Source organism: Alligator mississippiensis, chromosome 1 (assembly GCF_030867095.1).
Source record: "Alligator mississippiensis isolate rAllMis1 chromosome 1, rAllMis1, whole genome shotgun sequence".
Classification (NCBI taxonomy): domain Eukaryota; kingdom Metazoa; phylum Chordata; order Crocodylia; family Alligatoridae; genus Alligator; species Alligator mississippiensis.
In genome coordinates this window covers 4,396,357-4,417,669 of record NC_081824.1, presented here as the reverse complement: position 1 = coordinate 4,417,669, position 21,313 = coordinate 4,396,357, and the positions used below count along the sequence as shown (strand labels likewise).

Here is a 21,313-nt window from a genome sequence, read left to right as displayed (position 1 = left end):
TGTGTGTGATTGCACACATATGTCCTCATGCAGGTCCGCACCTGCACACCCCCCCCCCCACACACACTGCCCCTGCCTGCACAAGCATCCCCCCGCACGCTCTGTTCCTGCCTACACACACACGTACATACGTACCAGCACAGCTCCCCACTTCCCAGTCCAGCAATGCAACTGGGAGCCATCTGGTGCCAGAGCAGGGCGGGGGGTGGGGGGGGCTGGGCTGCTCAGCCATTCTGAGAGCTCCCCCTGGGTCATTTGGTGTGGCATCACCAGATCCACCAAGGCACGCACCACTTCGAGGCCCAACGACTCAATACTGAGGCAGAACGGCGGCGGCGGAGGAAAGGAGAAGACCAACCCAGGGCTGCGAATCCCACTCCCCCACGCAACAACATGCCCTCATTGTGGAAGAATGTGTGTATTCAGAATTGGGCTCCCGAGTCACCTGAGGACCCATCAAGCTAGACAGAAAAGGACCAGGACTCCCCCACCATGATTCAAGACGGACTCAGGGGAACGCCTCCAGACCTAAGGTTGAGGAGGACCGGGTTAGAGTGCTTCTGGAGGGGCTGGACGTGTTCAAATCAGCGGGTCCAGATGCTCTCCACCCCAGGGTGTTGAGGGAGCTAGCAGGGGTTATTGCAGGGCCCCTGGCACAGCTTTACGAGCGCTCGTGGTGCTTGGGCCAGGTGCCAGATGACTGGAAGATAGCCAATGTGGTCCCCATCTTTAAGAAAGGGAGGAGGGAGGACCTGGGCAACTATAGGCCTGTCAGTCTTACCTCAATCCTGGGGAAACTCTTTGGGAAGATCACCAAGGAGCACATCTGTGATGGGCCAGCAACGGGGATGATGCTCAAGGGCAATCGGCACGGTTTCATTGGGGGCAGGTCCTGTCAGACCAACCTGATTGCCTTTTACGATCAAGTCACAAAAGCATTGGATGCAGGTGTCACCGTGGACGTAGTCTTTCTGGACTTCAGCAAGGCCTTTGACACTGTCTCCCACCCCATCCTCATTAAAAAACTAGGCGACTGTGGCATCGATGCCTACACGGTCAGATGGATTGCTAATTGGCTGAAGGGTCATACTCAGAGGGTGGTGGTGGACGGGTCATATTCGACCTGGGGGGAAGTGGGCAGCGGTGTCCCCCAGGGCTCGGTCCTTGGGCCCGCACTGTTCAATTTCTTTATCAGCGATTTGGATGATGGGGTGAAAAGCAACCTATTCAAATTTGCTGATGATACCAAAATTTGGGGTGAGGTGGGCACGCTAGTAGGGAGGGAAAGACTGCAGCAAGACCTGGATAGGTTGCAGGGGTGGGCTAACAAAGACAGGATGCGTTTCAATATGGACAAGTGCAGGGTGCTGCACTTGGACAGTAGTAACCGGCAGCACACTTATAAGATGGGAAACTCCCTTCTTGAGAGCACGGAGGCAGAAAGGGATCTTGGAGCCAAGATGAACGTGGGCCGACAATGCGAGGTCACAGTCGGCAGGGCTAACCAAACCCTATCGTGCATCCACAGGTGCATCGCAAGCAGGGCCAAGGAGGTGATCCTCCCCCTCTACGCGACACTGGTCAGGCCACAGCTGGAGTACTGTGTGCAGTTCTGGGCACCGCACTTCAAGAGGGATGTGGACAGCATTGAGAGGATCCAGAGGAGGGCCACTTGCATGATCCAGGGTCAGCAGGGCAGACCCTACAATGAGAGGCTACGGGACCTGAACCTGTTCAGCCTCCACAAGAGAAGGCTGAGGGGGGACCTGGTGACTGTCTATAAATTGACTAGGGGGGACCAGAAGGGTTTGGGGGAGACCTTGTTTCCCCTAGCACCCCCCGGGATAACAAGGAATAATGGCCACAAGTTGCTGGAGAGTAGGTTTAGATTAGACATCCGTAGGAACTACTTCATTGTCAGGGCGGCTAGGATCTGGAACCAACTTCCAAGGGAAGTGGTGCTGGCTCCTACCCTGGGGGGCTTTAAGAAGCGGCTCGATGCCTACCTGGCTGGGGTCATTTGAGCCCAGTTTTCCCCCTGCCCAGGCAGAGGGTCGGACCTGAAGGTCTACAAGGTCCCTTCCGACCCGACTTCTATGATTCAATGGTGACATCATCCTTGACTCCAAGGGACTGCTGATGACACTGATGGATGATGGCATTCCCTCCAGGAGGGATAAAGACACTAGATGCTCACATGATGCTCACTGCGTCAAAACCTCCAGTTTTACGGGTCGATGGACACCTCTACCCGTGTCCTAGTTCATCCAGACCCCACCTTGTCACTCGTGGTAGAAAGGGATGCATCCAGCAGGACAACAAGTGCAGTGCTCTCCCAATGGCAGGGCCCAGGCCACAATTTGAATCCCTGCCTCGTCCTGTAATCTCTCCCCAGCAGAGGAAAGCCTTGAGATCCTGACCTGTGAAGTCCTGGGCATGACTGCAGCTCTTGGGAAGTGGCGACACTGCTTTGAAAAAGTGTGGCACCAAGTACAGGTCAAAAGCCTACAATATTTGCGTACGCCTCAAGCATTCAACCAGAGGCAGCTTCGCTCTGTGCTTTTCTTCTCCCACTTTGACTTTCAAACAACGTATGAGCCAGGGTCTAGACTTGGGAAAACGTGAGATATTAGAAAACTAGACATCGAGACATTGATTACTACCCAATGCTTCAGCCAGTTTTCTATACCCCTTGCAGTCCATTCATCCAGCCCATGCTTCCTTAGCTTGCCTGCAAGAAGGTTGTGGGAGATGGATAACTCTGAAAGTCATGCTGAGCTGGGGCCTACTCACAAAAGTTAAAATACAAAATACTGGTGCTAACTATGTAATGCAAGAAGATGCAAGTTCACGGCCAGGCCATCTCAGAAGAAATAATGAGGTATCCTTTCCAGCTTAGCTTTCTATATTCATGATGATTTCAAGCAGGCTCCTAGCTGTCTGGTGTGTAACCGTGTGAAACGTCTATCCTTGATTAAATAGTACAGTAAATATTCCTTTTGCAATTAACCCGTGCTATGTACAGAAAGAGTCATTCTCCATAGGTGATAAACGTCTTCTCCTGATTTACTTCTGTTAGGGCTGGTGGTTCCCTTGATTTTCCTAGGACATTCCCCAAAACCGGGTGTTTTTCTTGGTTGTTAATCAGTTTCTTGAGATGTCCCGAACCGATAACCCCTTGTCACCGAGGAAGGTCATTCATTCAAGCTGGAGCTTTCTGATAACCAACAATGAGCAGTTTGATTAACAGGATTTTCCTCTCGATTACTGCTTGGGACTCTTCCTTGATTTCTACAACTAAACGGATGCTTTGACGAAGCTGGACTAAGGGTCTAAGAACGAAGTGAAAACTGCTAACGGCGCACGTTTCACGAGTGAGAAATCTCTCTGACACTAACGGTGCTGCGTCCAGCTTGCTCGAAGTTGAAGAGAAACAGCCCGCTTCTTCGTCATCTGTTTGGTGAGAAATCATCACCTTGTTGCTAATTACTCGACTTTGCTTTGGTTTGGGCTCATTTGACTTCAATTTGGATACTTGTAGTAAATAGAGCCTTTCTGCCACCCATCAAACAAGGTGTTGCGTCAATCCCATAGGCTAGTCCAGGGGTGCCTGGCTGTCTCCTGCCCCTCTTGCCAGCTCCCCGGGGTGGAGAGAGCAGGCAGTGCTGGGGGGCAGGGAGACCCATGGGCACAGGAGTGATACAGGCCTGGGGAGACGTCCCCTCCTGCACCGCACGGACTGACCTGTCCCTTCTCCAGGGATGTCCCTGCTGCTTCCCTGCCCCGTGCAAAAACATTTACTTTAAAAAGTGCTGCAGTTTAAATAAGCAGACAAGGTTCCTTGGGTGAATGTGATATCTTTTATTAGACCAACCCAAATAGTTGGAGAATAGTTATTAAGCAAGCTTTCGGGTTCAAAAACCCTTTGTCAGGCTAAGGAAGTGTCAGCAGTGGGTGTGTGCTCTTCCTGGATGGGATGAAAAGTGAAGAAGCCAGGGGCTGGGCTGGGCAGTCAGTCGCCAGGCAGATTGTAATGTATCATAAATTCAATGTCTATGTTTAGTCCCTGATCTCTAGTATCCAGGAGGTGGATGCAATGGAGCTCATAGGCTTGTCTCTGGGACGTGTTGTGCAAGTTTCCCTTGAGGATCAGGACTGCGAGACTGGAGAGAGAGTGGCCCTCCTGTGAGAAATGTCACCGGTAATTGGGTATTTCTGTCTTTGATAGATGTCCAGTGTGCGTTCACTCTGGTGCGCAGTTGTTGTCTGGTCTCTCCTACATATCTTCCATCAGGGCATTTGGTACATTGGATGAGATATACCACATTCCTGGCGGTGCAGCTGTAAGATCCAGGGATGCTGATGGCTCTGTTGTGGGGTGTAGTAACAGTGGGGGTGGTGGAGATGTGTTGGCAGGCTTTGCATTTCTGGTCATGGCACAGTCTGGATCCTTTTGGTGTGTTCTGGGCTTGAGGAAGTTTGCTTCTGGTGATGAGATTAGCGAGGTTCGATGCTTGTCTGAAGGCTAGGATGGGTGGCTCTGGGAAGATCTTTTTAAGAATAGGGTCTCTGTCTAGTATGGGTTGCAATTGTTCGAGGATTTTCCATACAGGTTCCAGGGAGGGGTGATGTGTCATAACCAGCGGTGTGCGATTTGTGGGGGGTTTTTGTCTGTACTGCAACAGTTCTTCATGTGATATCCAGGTGGCTCTTTTAGACACGATGATCAGTATCCAGAATGATAAAATACAGACCACAGTATACAAGAAACCCACAGACCAACATATATATCTGCACAGAACCAGCAATCACCCCAAACACACCAACAAAGCTGTGATGTACAGCCAAGCCCTCAGATACCACCGCATTTGTACTGAAGAGCACACCCGGGATCACCACCTCACCAATCTTAAAAAGGCTTTCGCCCAGCAAGGACACTCCTCCGGAGAGGTAGATCGCATGTTTGAAAGAGCCACCCGGATATCACATGAAGAACTGCTGCAGTACAGAAGAAAAACCCCCACAAATCGCACACCGCTGGTTATGACCTATCACCCTTCCCCTGAACCTGTACGGAAAATCCTCAAACAATTGCAACCCATACTAGAAAGAGACCCTATTCTTACAAAGATCTTCCCAGAGCCACCCATCCTAGCCTTCAGACAAGCACCGAACCTCGCCAACCTCATCACCAGAAGCAAACTTCCTCAAGCCCAGACACACCAAAAGGATCCAGACCATGCCAGGACCAGAAATGCAAACCCTGCCAACACATCTCCACCACCCCCACTATTACTACACCCCACAACAGAGCCATCAGCATCCCTGGATCTTACAGCTGCACCGCCAGGAATGTGATATACCTCATCCAATGCACCAAATGCCCTGATGGAAAATACGTAGGAGAGACCAAACAACAACTGCGCACCAGAATGAACGCACACCAGACATCCATCAAAGACAGAAACACCCAGTTACCAGTGGGGGCACATTTCTCACAGGAGGGCCACTCTCTCTCCAATCTCTCAGTCCTGATCCTCAAGGGAAACTTGCACAACACGTCCGAGACGAGCCTATGAACTCCTTTTCATTAACCTGCTGGATACTAGAGATCATGGACTAAATATAGACATTGGATTTTTGATACATTATAATCTGCCTGGCAACTGACTGCCCAGCCCAGCCCCTGGCTTCTTCACTTTTCATCCCATCCAGGAAGAGCACACACCCACTGCTGACATTTCCTTAGCCTGACGAAGGGTTTTTGAACCCAAAAGCTTGCTTAATAACTATTCTCCAACCACTTGGGTTGGTCTAATAAAAGATATCAAATTCACCCAAGGAACCTTGTCTGCCTGTGTCCTTAGACCAACACGGCTACAACCTACACCCCTGCAGTTTAAATAAAAAACTCAAAGGTTTGTTTTTTTTCTTGAACAGCCACTTCCTTTCCTGGAGAGACAGGGGCAGCCAGGAGCTGCAAACAGCCCTTCCTAACCAGAGGTGTTTAGGAACCAAAGCTGGGCCAGGCTGGGCTGTTCTTTCAATGCAGATTCTCACCTTCCTTTTCAGCCTTTTTTTTTTGTTTTTTTAAGGACATTTTTTCCTTTCCAAGTCAAATCAGGGGAGTCTGGAGGGAGGAGGAGGATGAGGAGGGAGAAGGCTGCAGGGGGAGTCCCCCCGGGTGCAGGGGGACATTGCTGGCAAGGGGCTTTCCTTTGACAATCCCTTGAATCCTGGCTCTTTCATCCCGTGACCCAGGCAAGTGCAACCCCGCACAGGGGAGATGCTGTGATCCCCTCCACCCCGGCACTATCGGTTTAGGGGGTTTTGCAGGTTTTGGAGATTTTTTATGTAGCGGTTGCTTATTTGGGGCTGTTTTTGTAATATGGCGGTTCCCAACCCACGGATCGGGGCTGCAGAAAGAAGATGGGACTGCAGAAGGGCCCGGCAGGGGTGACACCCCAGCTTCCCCCACCCCTCCACCTTGCTGCCTCCCCGGTGGGCAAGTCCCAGGTGGTCTCCAGGTCACTGGAGTCTGCACTGGACAAAGCCCTTGGCATCACCTGCCCGTGGTCTCTGTGCTGAGTCTCATCCCCTGTGACACCCAGGGCCCCAGAGATGAAACAGGAAGGAGGAGAGTCTGGTGCAAATCATGGGGGATTTACTTCCCCCCCACAACGAGAAAGTTTGGGAATCCCACCGGACCCATGGAGCCATTTCACTAGTCCAGTGGTTCCCAAACTCTCACAGATTGCACTCCACCCATTTAAAATGATACATCTTAAAGTACCACCAACACATTTTTTAGTTCAACCTTAAGTACCACCCATGAACGCCGTATTCCCCTGACGGCTGGGGGACACGGTGGTGGTGGGAGCGTGGTAGCGGTAAGCGGGGGAGCTCCCACGACACGGGTGCATGTGCACCCCTTGAGCATGATGCTGCCGGCGGTGGCTGTGGGTGACCGCCGACCCTTGATAATGCAATTAAAATAGCACTGTGTCGGCGGTGGCTTTTTGTAGGGGGTGCAGCGCCACGCTCAGGGGGTGCACGTGCACCAGCATGCACCTCTTACACGTCGCCCTTTGTACCACCAGCAAATTTTGGCATACAAAGTTAATTATAATGAATCTGTTAACACACACCCCTGACAGGTTTTCTGCATATCACTAGCGGGATTGGGAACCACTGTAGACCAGGATTCAATACTTCCAGCATTTTAGGTCAACCTGAGTGGGAGAAACCAGGGATAGCCCCAGTTTCTCTCTTATCTGGCTACACAGAGCTTCTGCCAAGCATGTGGATTTCTATGAGGGGCTGCAAATCCCAGCATGCCCTGGGAGAGGGTGATGTACAGGTATGGCTACCTTCAAATGGGAAATCACCTCTTATATTGCTAGATGAGGATGGAAATCGAAGGTCACGGTACCCCAGGGAAACCAGATCTGTGCCTAATGATCAGGGGAGCAAACTCACATGTCCCCGAACAGCTCTACCAAGGGGGAGCAGAAAGGGACAGTCACTTCTCTCCACAGGCTTGCATTTCGGGGAGTAGGAACAACACGTGCCTGCACCCGTCGCAGCATGAGCTACATGGGGTCAGCCCCTGCAAGGGCAGCACCAGGCACCTCTGCAGTTTCCAACCCCCGTCACTCGGGGCACGGAGCATTTCTAAGAGGGGAGCTGGGGGACGGGGTAGGCACAACTCACCTGCAGCCAGGTCCTCCCGCCGTGAGCTTTCCCCGGGCTCCTGCCCAGCACAGCCCCCGAGCTCCCCCTGGCCTCGCTGGAGCTGGCAGATGAAGTCAGGGGTGGGACCTCGGTCTCCTGTCCCCACTAAGTCTTCTCTTCTCCAGGCTGAACAGACCCGTGTCTCCCAGCCTCTCATCATATAACCTGCTCTCCAGACCTCTAACCATACGTGTGGCCCTCCTCTGGACTCTCTCCAGCTTCTCCACTCCTTCCTGAAGTGCAGTGCTCGCACCCAGATGCAGTACTCCAGATGTGGCCTCACCCAGGCCGGGTAGAGCGGGAGGATGGCATCCTTAGTCTTGTTTGAGGTGCACGGTAGATGCATGCCAGTGTTTTGTTTGCTTTGCCAGCTGCGGCATCGCGTTGGTGGCTCACGTTCATTGTACGGTCTATCGAGACCCTCAGGTTTCTTTCCGTTGCGGTGGAGGAAGTCAGGGATATGGACAAAAGACAGCTGAGGGAGACACATTTCACAGCATGGGAAAACCCATCACGTAGAAATGTCCACGTGGTATTTGCTGAGCTGGAAAAATCTTTGAAGGCCTTCCCTAAGGAAATCCTTTGGGGGAGATGGAGGGGAAAGAAAGCACCAGAAGAGCAAATTACCTTTGTAAAAGGAAGGTCCCTGTATTAGAGATTCTCTGGAAAGGAAAACAGGTTTTCCTTTGGCCCTACGTCAAACCCCCTTCTTCTTATCCCAGTGACGGTTATCTGACACGCAGAGGGGTTTGAAAGGACAAGAAAACACTGGACAATGGCAGGGCGATTTGAGAGTCAATCCAGTGAAACCAGAGTCTGCGGTCTATGGAGATGAAGCTGTGGGGAAGGACGTGGACAGACGTGCGCAGTGACTCCTGGTGCGAAGGACCCGGGTTGCAGCGCGTGCACGTGCGTGAGGAGAGGAGGAGCCGAGGAAACGCAGCATCCACGCGTGGGAGCAGCAGAGGCCGAGACGACTCCATCACCGTCTGCCGGGGCATCTCCGCCGGGGGAGAAAGGGGATGTCGCCAGCACTGAGCCGAGCACACTGCGGTGTAAATGTGATTGCACGGGACACACTAGGTGAGAGAGGGCGGAAATCAGTGCAAATCCCAGGAACAGCTGGTAGTGGACTTGTCGGCACCATGAAGTGGAGATGACATGAAGACGCTGGGAAGGCAAAGGGAGACCGCGCTGCCACGACACTGCTGCGCAGGGAAGCGCCAGGAGTCACACGAATGGGGGAGACTCAGGGGACGGCGGCTGGACGAAAGGAAGGAGGAGATATCAGTGTGAAACGTGGGAAAGGCCTGATCCCCACAGCCCCGGCGCAGCTCTCCACGCCGTGCCCCACTCCGAGCTCATCTCTGGTACCCCCGGCTCCAGGACCTGCTCCGTGCTGGGGCCGCCCCGTGCTGGCAGAGCTCCCGCCGGCCGTGCCACCCTCCCACCACCCCTCGCTCTCCTGGCCGCGGGTCTGGTGCCAGGTCTCTGGGGTCGGACCTTGTCCCCAGGGGCAGCTGTGCGGTGTCGGGGGCAGCTCGGGCGCCGAGGGGGCTGCAGGGCCGGCTTCACCTCCTGCCTCCGCTCCGCTGGCGCTGGCCCAGCTCCTCGCAGCACTGCTTTCCCTGCCCTGCTGCAGACCCCCTCGGTGACTCCCCCGCCAGTGGGTTCCTGGCCCCCCCCAGCTCCTGCCTGGACACCTCCAAGGTCCTCCTCCTCCTCCTGACACCCCCCATTGCCCCAGCTCAGCGGTGTCCTCGCCTCCCTCCTGCCCCAGCACAGGCTGGCAGCACTGGGCTGCCTCCAGAAACCCCCACAGCTCCCCCCTCCCATCCTCACTTCCTACAGCCCCTTCCCCTGCCCCCCCCCACCCCCCCAGCTCCTGCACGTGGCCGCAGCCTGCCCCGCCCCCAGCCCCTCCTTTGGGGCAGGGCTGCCAAGTCTCGCGAGGGAAAAAGACCCTAAGCCGACCCATTTCACAGCGAGGCGAGGTGAGGCGGGGACGGGAGCGCGTGCTGCGGTGCGTATGGAGCCGTCGGGGCAGCGCGGCGCGGCACGGCACGGCACGGCGGGGGAAGACCGCAGCCTTGCAGGCGGGGTGGGTGGAGGGTGTGCAGGGGGCATTGCTGGCGGGGGGGTCCTTTGGCAACCCTTGCCCCCCGGCTCGTGCAGCCCGCGGCCCCGCAGGTGGGAGGCGGTGCCGCGCAGGGATCGGGCCCGCGGGAGGTCGGGCTTGCCCCCCGCGGGAGCCGTGCGGGCTCCGGTGTGAGGCTTGCACGGCCACATGCGCAGGGCCTTGGCTGTCCGTGCCGGGACAGCGCGTGCTTTTGCTGCAGGACGTGACTCGCACCGCGCTGCACGGCCCTGGCTCCTTTTGCAGCCCGTGCATGGAGCCTCTCCCTGCGGTTCGCACGTCGTTTGCAAAGCGGGGCACTCCCAGCGTTTGCAAGGTGAAAGGTGGGCAGGACCCCGGGTGCGTGTCCACACCTGCAAGCCTTGCCTTTGTTAGCGTGATTGCTCTCCTGGGGAGCAAGCTGCGCTGATGGCTCGCATGGTGTTAGCCAAGGGCGCTGGCAGCTTTGCTGCTGCTCGTTGCATGCGGGCTTGCTTCTGCAGACCTAGCTCTTCGCACGTGCGAGCGCCTTGGCCCTGCACAGATCCGCAGCCTGTGCCCGGGGAGGGAGGGAGGGAGGCAGGGGTTTGCAGAAGCCTTTCTTGGAGTTTGCAGTCAGTTTTGCTGAAGACAGTGTTGTCCCTCAGTGTTGCATCCTCAGCAATGCTGTGCTCTGTAGAAAATCATCTCTGCCTGCAGCCCCCTTGTATCCAAGTTGCCAGAACTGAGACCTTTCCAAGACACGGCTCTTTTAATTTTTCTGGGTTCCCAGCAATGCTGCAAGCACCTCTGCAAGGGTTTTGTGGTTCAGGGCTGCGAACACCCTTTGCATGTTGTTACAAATTTCTCGGGCTTGATCCCCAGTGCAGCGAAGCGCGGCAGCAATTTTGTAATCTTCTGCCTCTTGCTCAACATTTGTGGCTGCAAGGGATAGCCCATCTCCTCCAGTTCTCCCCAAGATTTCCAGTAAAGGGCAATGCTGGTGGAGGCTGGAAATGCTCCGTTGCTGGTGACTCCTCCACGAGCCGGGTCACTGATAGTGTTTGCTCTGTGCCACTGCGTTCAGGGATGGGGCACTCGCTCAGACGGCCGTGCCTTTGGGGTCCTGTCCTTGAGTCCCCCTCCAGCACAGAGCGGAGGGGTGGGAGGCGGCTTTATCATTAATAGGAACAGGATTCAACAACTGCATGCTTGGAGCTTGCAGGGGGAGCTGCAACTACCTACCCCAACAAACCACAGCCGCGGGAAGAGGTGCAGCCCCATAGCCATGATGGGGGGAGATGGCCACATGTAGGATCTGTGGGGCTGGGCAGGCGCAAAGGGGAGGGAGCTGGGACCTTTTTGGGGGGTTGCATGGGGGGGGGGTGTTCTCAGGGCCGTGAGGCTAGGGAGAGGGGAGCTGTGGGGTAGAGCCAGCCCAGTCCCCGCAGCCTGTGCCGGGGCTGCAGACACAAGGATGACCCCCAGGCTGGTCCGAGTGGGGGCAGTCAGGGGTGTCACGCGGGGCAGGGGGGTCACGATCTGGGGTTTCCCGTCACAGGTCAAGCCAGAGGTAGAGACGCAGGAGCAGGACCCTGGTGTCAAACCTTCGGTGAGAACAAACGTCGTTGCCACTCAAGTACACTGATAAGGTAAGTGTTAATCATCCAGAAGCATGTCCAGTCTCCCTCCATTTTGGTACCTTGAAAATAGTAAACGCTTTATCTTTCTGCCTTGTAGTGCAGCACAGATCACTGCATCTCCACCCTGCCCCTGGTGACTGTTGGGGGGTTTTTTCAACCTCTGAGTGGTTGGTGCTTAGTTTCCTAAGACCATCCCTCCACTACCTTCATGTCCTGGCCCACCATCTATTGAAGGCTTCTCCCTGCAGCGCCTTCCCTTTCACCCAAAATGTCCACCCTCCCTTTTCCTCCAAGGCCCCAGGAGAATCCATGAGTTGATTGCATCCCGCTTGGTTATGCTGCATGCAGTGCCCGGTCACAAACCCTCTTTAACCTCTGCCCCAAACAGGATACTGAGGTCCCACCATGGACTTAATTTGCTGTCTCCAGCAAGGCCAGGGAGAGCTCGGGGGCTGTGCTGGGCAGGAGCCAGGGGAAATCTCACATCAGGAGGACCTGGCTGCAGGTGAGTTGTGGGTATCCGGTCACCCCAGCTCCTCCCTCAAATACGCCATGTCAAGAGCGACGGGGAGGTTGGAAACTGCAGCGCGCCTGGTGCTGCCCTCGCAGGGGGCTGACCCCACGTAGCTCATGCTGCAACGTGTGCAGGCACGTGTTGTTCCCACTCCCTAAAATGCAAACCTTGGGAGACAAGCAAGCTTTGCAGAGGCTGGGGCTGTCCCTGGTTTCTCCAGGTCGTGTTGACCGGAAACACCAGAAGTGTTGAATCCTAGTCTCAGGCTGGATAAAAGGGCTGCATTGGGTGGGTGGGATGACCAAGGTTTTACATTGTGGGGGGAAGTGACTCCCCTGTGTTTTGCACCAGAATTTCACCCTTGTTTTTTCTTTGGGGCCCCGAGCGTCACAAGGCCTGAGACTCGGCACAGAGTCCACGTGCAGGTAATGCCAGGGCCTTTGCCCCGGTGCAGACTCCAGTGACAGGGAGACCACCCAAGGCTCATCTGCAGAGGACCCCTCCATGGGCTCATTTCCCCCAGAACTTTCCCTGGAAGCAGGCATGAGGCACAGCCCTGCTGCTTTCCCAAGACACAGCCACCTCTGTAAGTCCTCCCTTCCCAAAAAAACATTTCTGGGAGGAAAGAGGGGAGAAACTGTTGGCTTCTTGCACCAAGCAGAAGCAGCCCTCGTGTGAAGCACAGAGGCAGGTGGGCCAGTGCAAGCCCGGGCTCCCCACACCTGCTGACAAACCCCAAAACCCAGCGTGAGGCTGTTCACCCTTGTATCCAGATGCTGCTCTCAGCACTGCAGAGATCGAGGCGAGTGCTGGAGAGCAGTCTCACCAATGCCCTTCGGCATCTGGAGCATGTCTGCGCAGTCAGGTAGAGGGTTTGGGATCGTTTCCCCCTGGACCCACCAGTGCTGTGGGACGGACTAGGCATTAGAGAGCCTCTTTCTTCCTCTAAAGCAGAAGCCTCTGGTCTCATCCTTAGCCTGTTAGAGCATGAAGCCATTCTTGCAAGACGGGGACTAACGTGGAGTTTCTCTTCCCCTTGCAGGAGGTGCCTGGCTGCCTTCCCAAGCTGAGCAGCAGCCTCCTGGGAAAGGGCCTGCAAACCTGGAACCCCCACAGGCTTGCCCAGGGAGTCGGGGTGAGATGGACGCCCTGAGACCTGAGGAGGACCGATGGCCCCAGAGTGAGGGGAGGGCCCCAGAGCAGACGGAGGTTGCAGCAGTGGACCAGGTAGCGGCTCTAGCTGGGCCTGAGAGTGGAGAAGGGCCAGAAGCCATGAAGAGCCCCGAGTGCAAGGACGAATTTGTGGAGCTGAGTGAGCTGGAGAGCCACAAGGCCAGGTTGCAGTGGAGAGAGAGCCCGCGTCCGAACCAAGGCAGTGGGGAGGGCCTTGGGGGGAAACAGGAGCTCACTGCCAAGTCTCAGGGGAAAGCTCAGTTCTACCACAAGTACAAGAAAACCTTTACCTGCCCCTCACTCCTGACTTTGCGCACTATAAGGCAGACTGGCAAGAAGCCCCACGTGTGCGTTAAGTGTGGGAAGAGCTTCCCCTGCCGCTCGACCCTGACTGCTCACCGCAAGGTGCATTGTGGAGCGCCCACCCACCGCTTCACCCAGCGTGGGAAGAGCCTGGTGTGCAGCCCAGAGCTGGTCAAGCAGCAACCTGTGCAGAACGAGCAGCTTCGGTACCTCTGCGTCCCGTGTGGTAAGACCTTCAGCCATTTCTCCTCCCTGGCTCAGCACCGGCGCGTCCATTTGGAGAGGAAAACACACCGCTGCACCAAGTGCAGGAAGAGCTTTGCCAGCCAGCAAGACCTGTCCCAGCACCAGTGTGTGCAGAGCCGGCAGCAGCCACGCAACTGCACCGTGTGTGGAAAGAGCTTCAAGCATCCCTCCGACCTGGCCAGACACAGGCCCTTGCACACAAGGGAGAAGCCACATCAGTGCTCGGTGTGTGGGAAGAGATTTCCATACTCCTGTAACCTGACCAGACACAAGCGCATGCACCCAGGAAAGAAACCATATCAGTGCACTGTGTGTGGGAAAAGCTTTACCTGTTCCTCCGAAATGGTCAGGCACAAGCTCTGGCACACAAGGGAGAAGCCTCATCAGTGCACTGTGTGTAAGAAGAGCTTCAGTCACTCTTCCATCCTGGCCAGGCACAGGTGTTTGCAGACAGGGGAGAAGCCACATCAGTGCTCTGTGTGTGGAAAAGGCTTTACACGCTCCTTCAACCTGGCCAGGCACTGGCGCTTGCACACAGGAGAGATGCCACATCAGTGCACTGTGTGTGGGAAAAGCTTTACACGCTCCTCCAACCTGGCCAGGCACTGGTGCTTGCACACAGGAGAGAAGCCACATCAGTGCTCTGTGTGTGGGAAGAGCTTCAAGCACTCCTCCAACCTGGGCAGGCACAGGCGCTTGCACACAGGGGAGAAGCCACATCAGTGCTCTGTGTGTGGGAAGAGCTTCAAGAACTCCTCCAACCTGGGCAGGCACAGGCGCTTGCACACAGGGGAGAAGCCACATCAGTGCTCTGTGTGTGGGAAAAGCTTTACACGCTCCTCCAGCCTGGGCAGGCACAGGCGCTTGCACTCAGGAGAGAAGCCACATCAGTGCTCTGTGTGTAAGAAGAGCTTCAAGCACTCCTCCAGCCTGGCCAAGCACAGGTGCTTGCAGTCAGGAGAGAAGCCACATCAGTGCTCTGTGTGTAAGAAGAGCTTTAGGCACTCCTCCAGCCTGGCCAAGCACGGGTACTTGCACTCAGGGGAGAAGCCATATCGCTGCTCTGTATGTGGAAAAAGCTTTATACGCTCCTTCAACCTGGCCAGGCACAGGTGCTTGCACACAGTGGAGAAGGCACATCAGTGCTCTTTGTGTGGGAAAAGCTTCATACGCCCCTCCAGCCTGGCCAGGCACAGGTGCTTGCGTACCGCTGAGAAGCCATATGACTGCTCTGTGTGTGGGAAAAGCTTTATACGCTTCTCCAATTTGGCCAGGCACAAGTTCTTGCACACGGCAGAGGAGCCACATCAGTGCACTGTGTGTGGGAAAAGCTTTATCTGTTCCTCCAACCTGGCCAGGCACAGGTGCGTGCACACAGCGGAGAAGCCACATCAGTGCTCTGTATGTGGGAAAAGCTTTATACGCTCCTCCAACCTGGCCAGGCACAAGTGCGTGCTCACAGTGGAGAAGCCACATCAGTGCTCGGTGTGTGGGAAAAGCTTTATACGCTCTTCCAACCTGGCCAGGCACAAGTGCTTGCACACACAGGAAAAACCACATCAGTGCTCTGAATGTGGGAAGAGATTCAAGCAAGCTGTCCACTTGGCAAAGCACCAGCGTATCCACACGGGGGAGAAGCCATCGGTGCCCTCTGTGTGAGAAGAGCTTCAGGCCCTCCTCCACCCTGGCCCAGCACCAGTGCATGCACACCCAGGAACATCTATAACCCCATAGTGTCTGCGTTCAGGCAAGAAGCCTCATGCTGGTGGACTGCAGAAAGTGTGCACCCATTGCAGGGAAGTGCAGAACCCAAAGGGCCTGGAGACTGGCCCCTAAGGTTTGGTGAGTAGGGAGTGACAGGAAATAGGGAACGTACCTTGGCAATGTGCCTGGGGTGGGGGTGGGAAGGAGGAGATGATGAGCAGAGAATGGGGCAGAGATACCTGGATAGGGGAGAGTGGGGAGAGTGGGACCTGGATGAAAACAAAAATGAAGGGTTGTGGGGGTGGAGAGAGGAGAGCTAGTGCGGGCTGCGAGAGATGCAGGAGGAGACAGCTGGAAGGATTTTAAGGGGAACTGGGCTTTTAACCAGTTCCTGAAAGAAGAAAGAAACTCAGATGAAACAGAGACTGAGAGAGAGACGACAGGTGGCAGAAAGAAGAGACCAGAAGAAGAATACTGGAGAGAGACTTACAGGGAAGCCGAAGGGAGTAGGCGACAGAGATCTCCGGGTTGGTGAGTCCGATACCTGGGGACTTAAGGTCTCCTCCTGAGGACGTAGAAAAGGAAAGAAAGTTAATGAGTGAACAGGATGTGAACCCCACGTTTAGATATTGTTAGGAAATACAAGGTGGCACAGGATTGCATTTGCTTGGGACCCGTGCGGAGAAGAACGGGGCAAGCAGCTAAGAAAGTGTACGTTCCCAAAGAGAGGGGGAACTAAGTATATACCAGATGTTGGCTGTCTAAGAAAGACAACTGTGAAGAAGAGTTACCTTGTTGACCCGCAGACTCAATACACCCTTCGTCTCTCAGGACTATGTTTATTTCCGTGCCTTATGCCATCAAAGTCGTGGCAGGCAAGAAATAAAGGAAATGAACCAGTATGTAATAAATGAGAGCCTGTGATTTTATTTTGTGGGCATGGCTAAACTCTCACAGAGGGGCTAAGAGGAAACACCTCAAACAGATGGCAGCACAGATGCTAGGGGAACCTGTGAGGAGATGAGCTTTGTATCAGCCTTGAAGCCTGTGCTTTCCCATCATTCTCTTAAAGAAGCTAGTGCTCGCAGGGAGAAAAGAAGTGCCTTCATAATAAGGTGCCCTCCCCAAGACAGCTGGCTCCAAATGACACCCCAGGACCGTCCTGGGCTGTCTCCCAGCTTTGTCCTCCCACCTGGTCCCAGGGTTCCTCTATGTGAGGCCCTTGAGGTGCAGCAAGGAGGCCATTTGTGGCTGGGAAAGCATTCCCAATCCTCCACCCAGACTTCACCTTTCCTCACCACCACATGACCCCTGTCCACTGATGGGTGCCTGCAACTTGTGGGCCCCCACCACACCCTGCAACTCCCCCTGCCCTCCTTCCCTTCATTGCATTTTCTATAATTCTGCCTCTGCTTATAAAGCCCCAGAACTGGACATGACAATCCCTGTCATTGGTCTCTGTGTGCTCTCCAGGGCTGTGAGGTGGGAACAGAGCAGGGCCCAGGACCCTTTTCCAGATCAAATCTTTGATTTCCCAGTCCCTCCCCTTTCCTGAGGAGTTAGTATAATGCAGGAGTGTTAAGCCTGGGAAGCAGGAATTGGTCTTATTCGAGGCATTGCTCCTATAAAGGACCCTGCCCTGGGGGCCTTGGGAGGAACTTCTGGTGCGGGGCACTCGAGTCCTTTTTCTGGGTGAAATGTGGTAGCAGGGGTGAAGGAGGTGCAGCCTGTGGCAGGGTGGGGAAAGCATGAGGACATGCTCTGCATGAAATGCAGCACGTAATCTGCCATTGTGAATATTGATGCTCCTATGCTAGTGCCAAAGCCATTTGGCTCCATGGTTGGCCTGTGGGGGCTACTCCATGAGAATAACCCGTCATTGAGCACACTCTTTCATTCCCCTTCCCTGTAATTGTCCTCTGCTGATCCCTCCCAGTGTATAAAACCACCCCCACTTTCCCTGTATTACAGTGTGTAAGAAAATAACCTGGTGACTTTTGAGCGAGCCTCAGTTGCGTCTTCACCAGGCCTGAGTTCAGAGCCTGCTTCCTGAAGGCTTCCTCACGTGTTTTGTGACAAAACCTTAAGAGGATGATGCGTAAAAAACCTAGAGGCATAAATGCTTGTCTTCAGGGTCTGGAGCAGGATTGATTAGCAGCCCAGAGAGGCACCTAAGTCCACCAAGGCCCCTGCTAGACAAACTGGACCAGGCCCTGTGTGGGGATGTGGCCAGCCTCCTTTTCTGCAGAGAGAAAGGCCAAATGCCTACTTCTCTCCCACAGCAGCTCCAGCAAGTGACTGGGAGCATGGGAAAGTCCCACTGGGAACCTGCTGCTGAGGTCAGGCCTCCACTTTCCCCCATGGCCACAGCCATGTAGGGCTGCAATTCCCATATGGACGATGGCATTCCCACCAGGAGGGATGAAGCCAGTAGGTCTTTTCTTTTAATTCTTCTCCCTTTGGTTCAGTTTCTAGAGACCCAACGGGCTGCTGAGCAAGGTGAAGTCGGAGGTGGTTATTTAGTGCCCAGCTTCACAGTCCACACAGCCTAGGTCAGGTTTATTGCTGACTTTGTTCCCGTGATGATCTCTCTCACCACTACTATGTCAAAACCTCCAGTTTTACTGGTCTGTGGAGCCTCTGAATATGTGAAATGGGCCTTCTCTGCTCCTGTCCTTGCTGGGCCAGATCCTGCCTAGTGAATCGTGGTAGAAAGGGATGCATCTAGCACTACGATAGGTGCGGTGCTCTCCCAATGGCAGGGCCCAGGCCACAATCTGAATCCCTGCATCTTCTTTCCCTGTAATGTCTCCCCAGAGATCAAAACCGTGAGATCCTGACCTCTGAGCTCATGGGCTCGACGGTGCCTCTTGGGAAGTGGCTACACAACTTTGAAAAAGCGCGGCACTAAGTACAGGTCCTTACACGTGAGAAAAACCTACAGTAGTTGCACGCACCTCAGGCATTTAAACAGAGGCAGCTTTGTGTTTGCTTTCCCAAAAACAATGTATGAGCCGGGGTCTAGAAATGGGAAAGTGTTAGATATTAGAAAACTAGACGTCGAGCCATTGATTACTACCCTCTGAGCCCAATGCTCCAGCCAGTTTTCTATACCATTTGCAGTCCATTCATCCAGCCCGGACTTCCTCAGCTTGCCTGCAAGACTGTTGCGGGAGACTGCATCAAAAGCATTGCTAAAATCAAGATATACCACATCCTCTGGTTTCCATGAGGATCTGCTCCATAATTTTTCCATGGTCTGAAGTGAGGCTGACTGGTCTGTAGGTCCTTGGGTTCTCCTTTTTAAAGTATGGGCGCTATGTTTTCCCTTTCCCAATCAACTGGGACCTCTCTCGATCGCCAAGAGTTTTTGAAGACGATGGCGAGCGGCGCTGCTGTCACACCAGCCAACTCCCTCAGCAGCCTTGGGCGCGTCCCATCCAGCCCCACGGACTTGCACACATCCAGCTTTTCTAAATACTTCCTAACTTGTTCTTTCCCCACTGAGGGCTACTCACCTCCTCCCCAAACAGTGCTGCCCACTGCAGTAGTCTGGGAGCTGCCCTTGCCTGTGAAGACCAAGGTGAAAAAGGCATTGAGCGCTGGATCCCTTTCTGCATCCTCTGTCACCAGGTTGCCTCCCCATTCAGGAAGGGACCCACACTTCCCCAGATCCTCCTCTTCCTACCGGCATACTTGTAGAAACCCGTCCTGTTCCCTTCACGTCCCTTGCTAGCTGCAACCACAATTGCACTTTGACCTTCCTGATTTCATCCCTGCCTGTTCATATACTCCTCCTAGTTGTTCGTCCACCTTCACAGTTCTTCTAAGCTTTCTTTTTTGTGGTTTAGCTTGCTGAAGAGTTCCCTGCAAAACCAAGCTTGTCTTCTGCTGTACTTGCTAGTCTTCCTGTGCATGGGGATGGTTCGTTCCTGCACTCTCAGAAAGGTGTCTTTCAAGTACACCCAGCTCTCCTGGACTCATTTCCCCCTCAGACTGACTTCCCAGGGGATCCTGCCCATGAGTTCCCTGAGCGAGTTGAAGTCTGCTTTTCTGAAGTCCAGGGTCCTTACTATGCTGCTCTCCATCCTTCCTTTCCTCAGGATGATGAATTCGATCATCTTGTGGTCAGTGCTGCCATCCACTACTGCATCCCCCACCAAGTCTTCCCTGTCTGTGAGCAGCAGGTCAAGAAGAGCATGACCCCTAGTTGGTCTCTCCAACACTAGGTTGATGTAGGTTGAAGTAGGACTTCTTGCACCAGGAAGTTGTCCCCAACAGTGCCTGTGGACTGCTGTGTTGCCCTCCCAGCAGATGTCAGGGGGATTGAAGTCCCCCATGAGAACAAGGGCCTGTGATCAGGAAACTTCTGCTAGATGCTTCAAGAAAGCCTCATGCACCACTTCCTCCACAGCAGACCTCACTGTGACATCGCCCTTGTTGCTCTCCCCTCTCGCCCTAACCCAGGGACTCTCAACAGGCCTGTCTCCAGCTTCATACTGGAGCTCTGAGCATAAAGTGCAACTCCTCCTCCTCCTCCTCTCCCCGCCTGTCCTTCCTGAACCATTTGCACCCGTCCATGACCATGCTCCAGTCATGCAAACTCCCACCAAGTCTCTGCTGTTCCAATCACACCATAGCGAGGACTTCCAGTTCCTCCTGCTTGTTTCCCAGACTCTGTGCATTCGTGTTCAGGCACCTGAGGTAATTAGTTGATTGCCCTGATTTCTCAGGAAGTACAAAAACACCTCCCCTGTCGCCCCCTCCTGCTTGCTCTTCCTCCAGGTCTCCTGCTTCCCCACCAACCTCAGGGTTTTGGTCTCCATCCTCTACAGATGCAGGCTTCACCGTAGAGGTCACACCAATCCAGTTCCTTCCCACCACACTTCTTGCACTACCACCATTGGCTCCGTTCTGCTCTGAGTCATATCAGTTTGATTCGGGAGCGACTCTCATGCAGCCAACAGCAGGACATCAGCATAGGCCTGGCAGGGAAGACTAATGAAGTTGCAGAGAGCTGGAAACTCCTGGCTTGAGTTGAGAACATAAGAAACATAGAAACACAGACCCAGAAAGGATCTGTAGGATTGTCAAGTCCGGTGCCCTGTCATGGGCAGGAAGTTATTGGGCTCAGACGAGCTCGACAAGGTGCCGGTCCAGCCTCCTCTTGAACACCTCCAAGGATGGTGACTGCACCACCTCGCCTGGGAACATGGTCCAGATTCTGGTGACCCTTACAGAGAAGAAGTTTTTCCTTATATCCAACCTGAACGTACCCTCTATTGGTTTATGCCCATTGGTCCTCGTCCTCCCTTGAGGTGCCATCCTGAATAGTTGCTCTCCTAGTCCTTGATGCTCCCCCTGATATACTTTTAGGTGTCTATCAAGTCACCTCTCAGCCTTCTCTTCCTTAGGCTGAAGAGGCCCATTTCCTCATAGGGCCTATCCTCCATGCTCTGGACCAAACGGGTGGCCCTTCTCTGCACCCTCCTGAGTTTATCCACCTCCTCCTTGAAGTGCGGTGCCCAGAACTGGACGCACTACTCCAGCTAAGGCCTCACCAACGCTGAATAGAGGAGGAGCACCTCCCTGGATCTATTAGCCATACAACGGCTGCTGTGTGCCAGAGTTTTATTTGCTCTTTTGGCAGTCTTGTCACACTGTTGGCTCATATTCATCTTCCAGCTGATTGTGACCCCCCAGGTTTCGTTCAGATGTTGTGCCAGTCAGTGGACCACCACCCACTGTGTAGTTTGTACGAACCTAAGAATTGGTTTTATTGGGTTAGACCTAGGTCCATCTTCCCCAGTCTCCTGGGTCACACGGCAGCAGAGACTGGAGGCTGAAAGGCAGTGTGACCTGGGTCTGACTAGGGTTTTCCCCCCTCTTCCTTTCTGCCTT

At 54.4% G+C, this 21,313-nt stretch overlaps 1 protein-coding gene across 1 annotated transcript; it reads left to right on the top strand.

The window, feature by feature from the left end:
- Nucleotides 1–9,680: 9,680 nt before the first annotated feature.
- On the top strand, nt 9,681–17,090 carry LOC102570742 (zinc finger protein 271). The gene is made up of 4 exons (XM_059728158.1): nt 9,681–9,757; nt 11,391–11,481; nt 11,861–11,977; nt 13,029–17,090. The coding sequence occupies exons 3-4, from the start codon at nt 11,878–11,880 to the stop codon at nt 15,365–15,367; spliced, it is 2,439 nt and encodes an 812-aa protein (XP_059584141.1). The 5' UTR covers nt 9,681–9,757; nt 11,391–11,481; nt 11,861–11,877; the 3' UTR covers nt 15,368–17,090.
- Nucleotides 17,091–21,313: the final 4,223 nt, after the last annotated feature.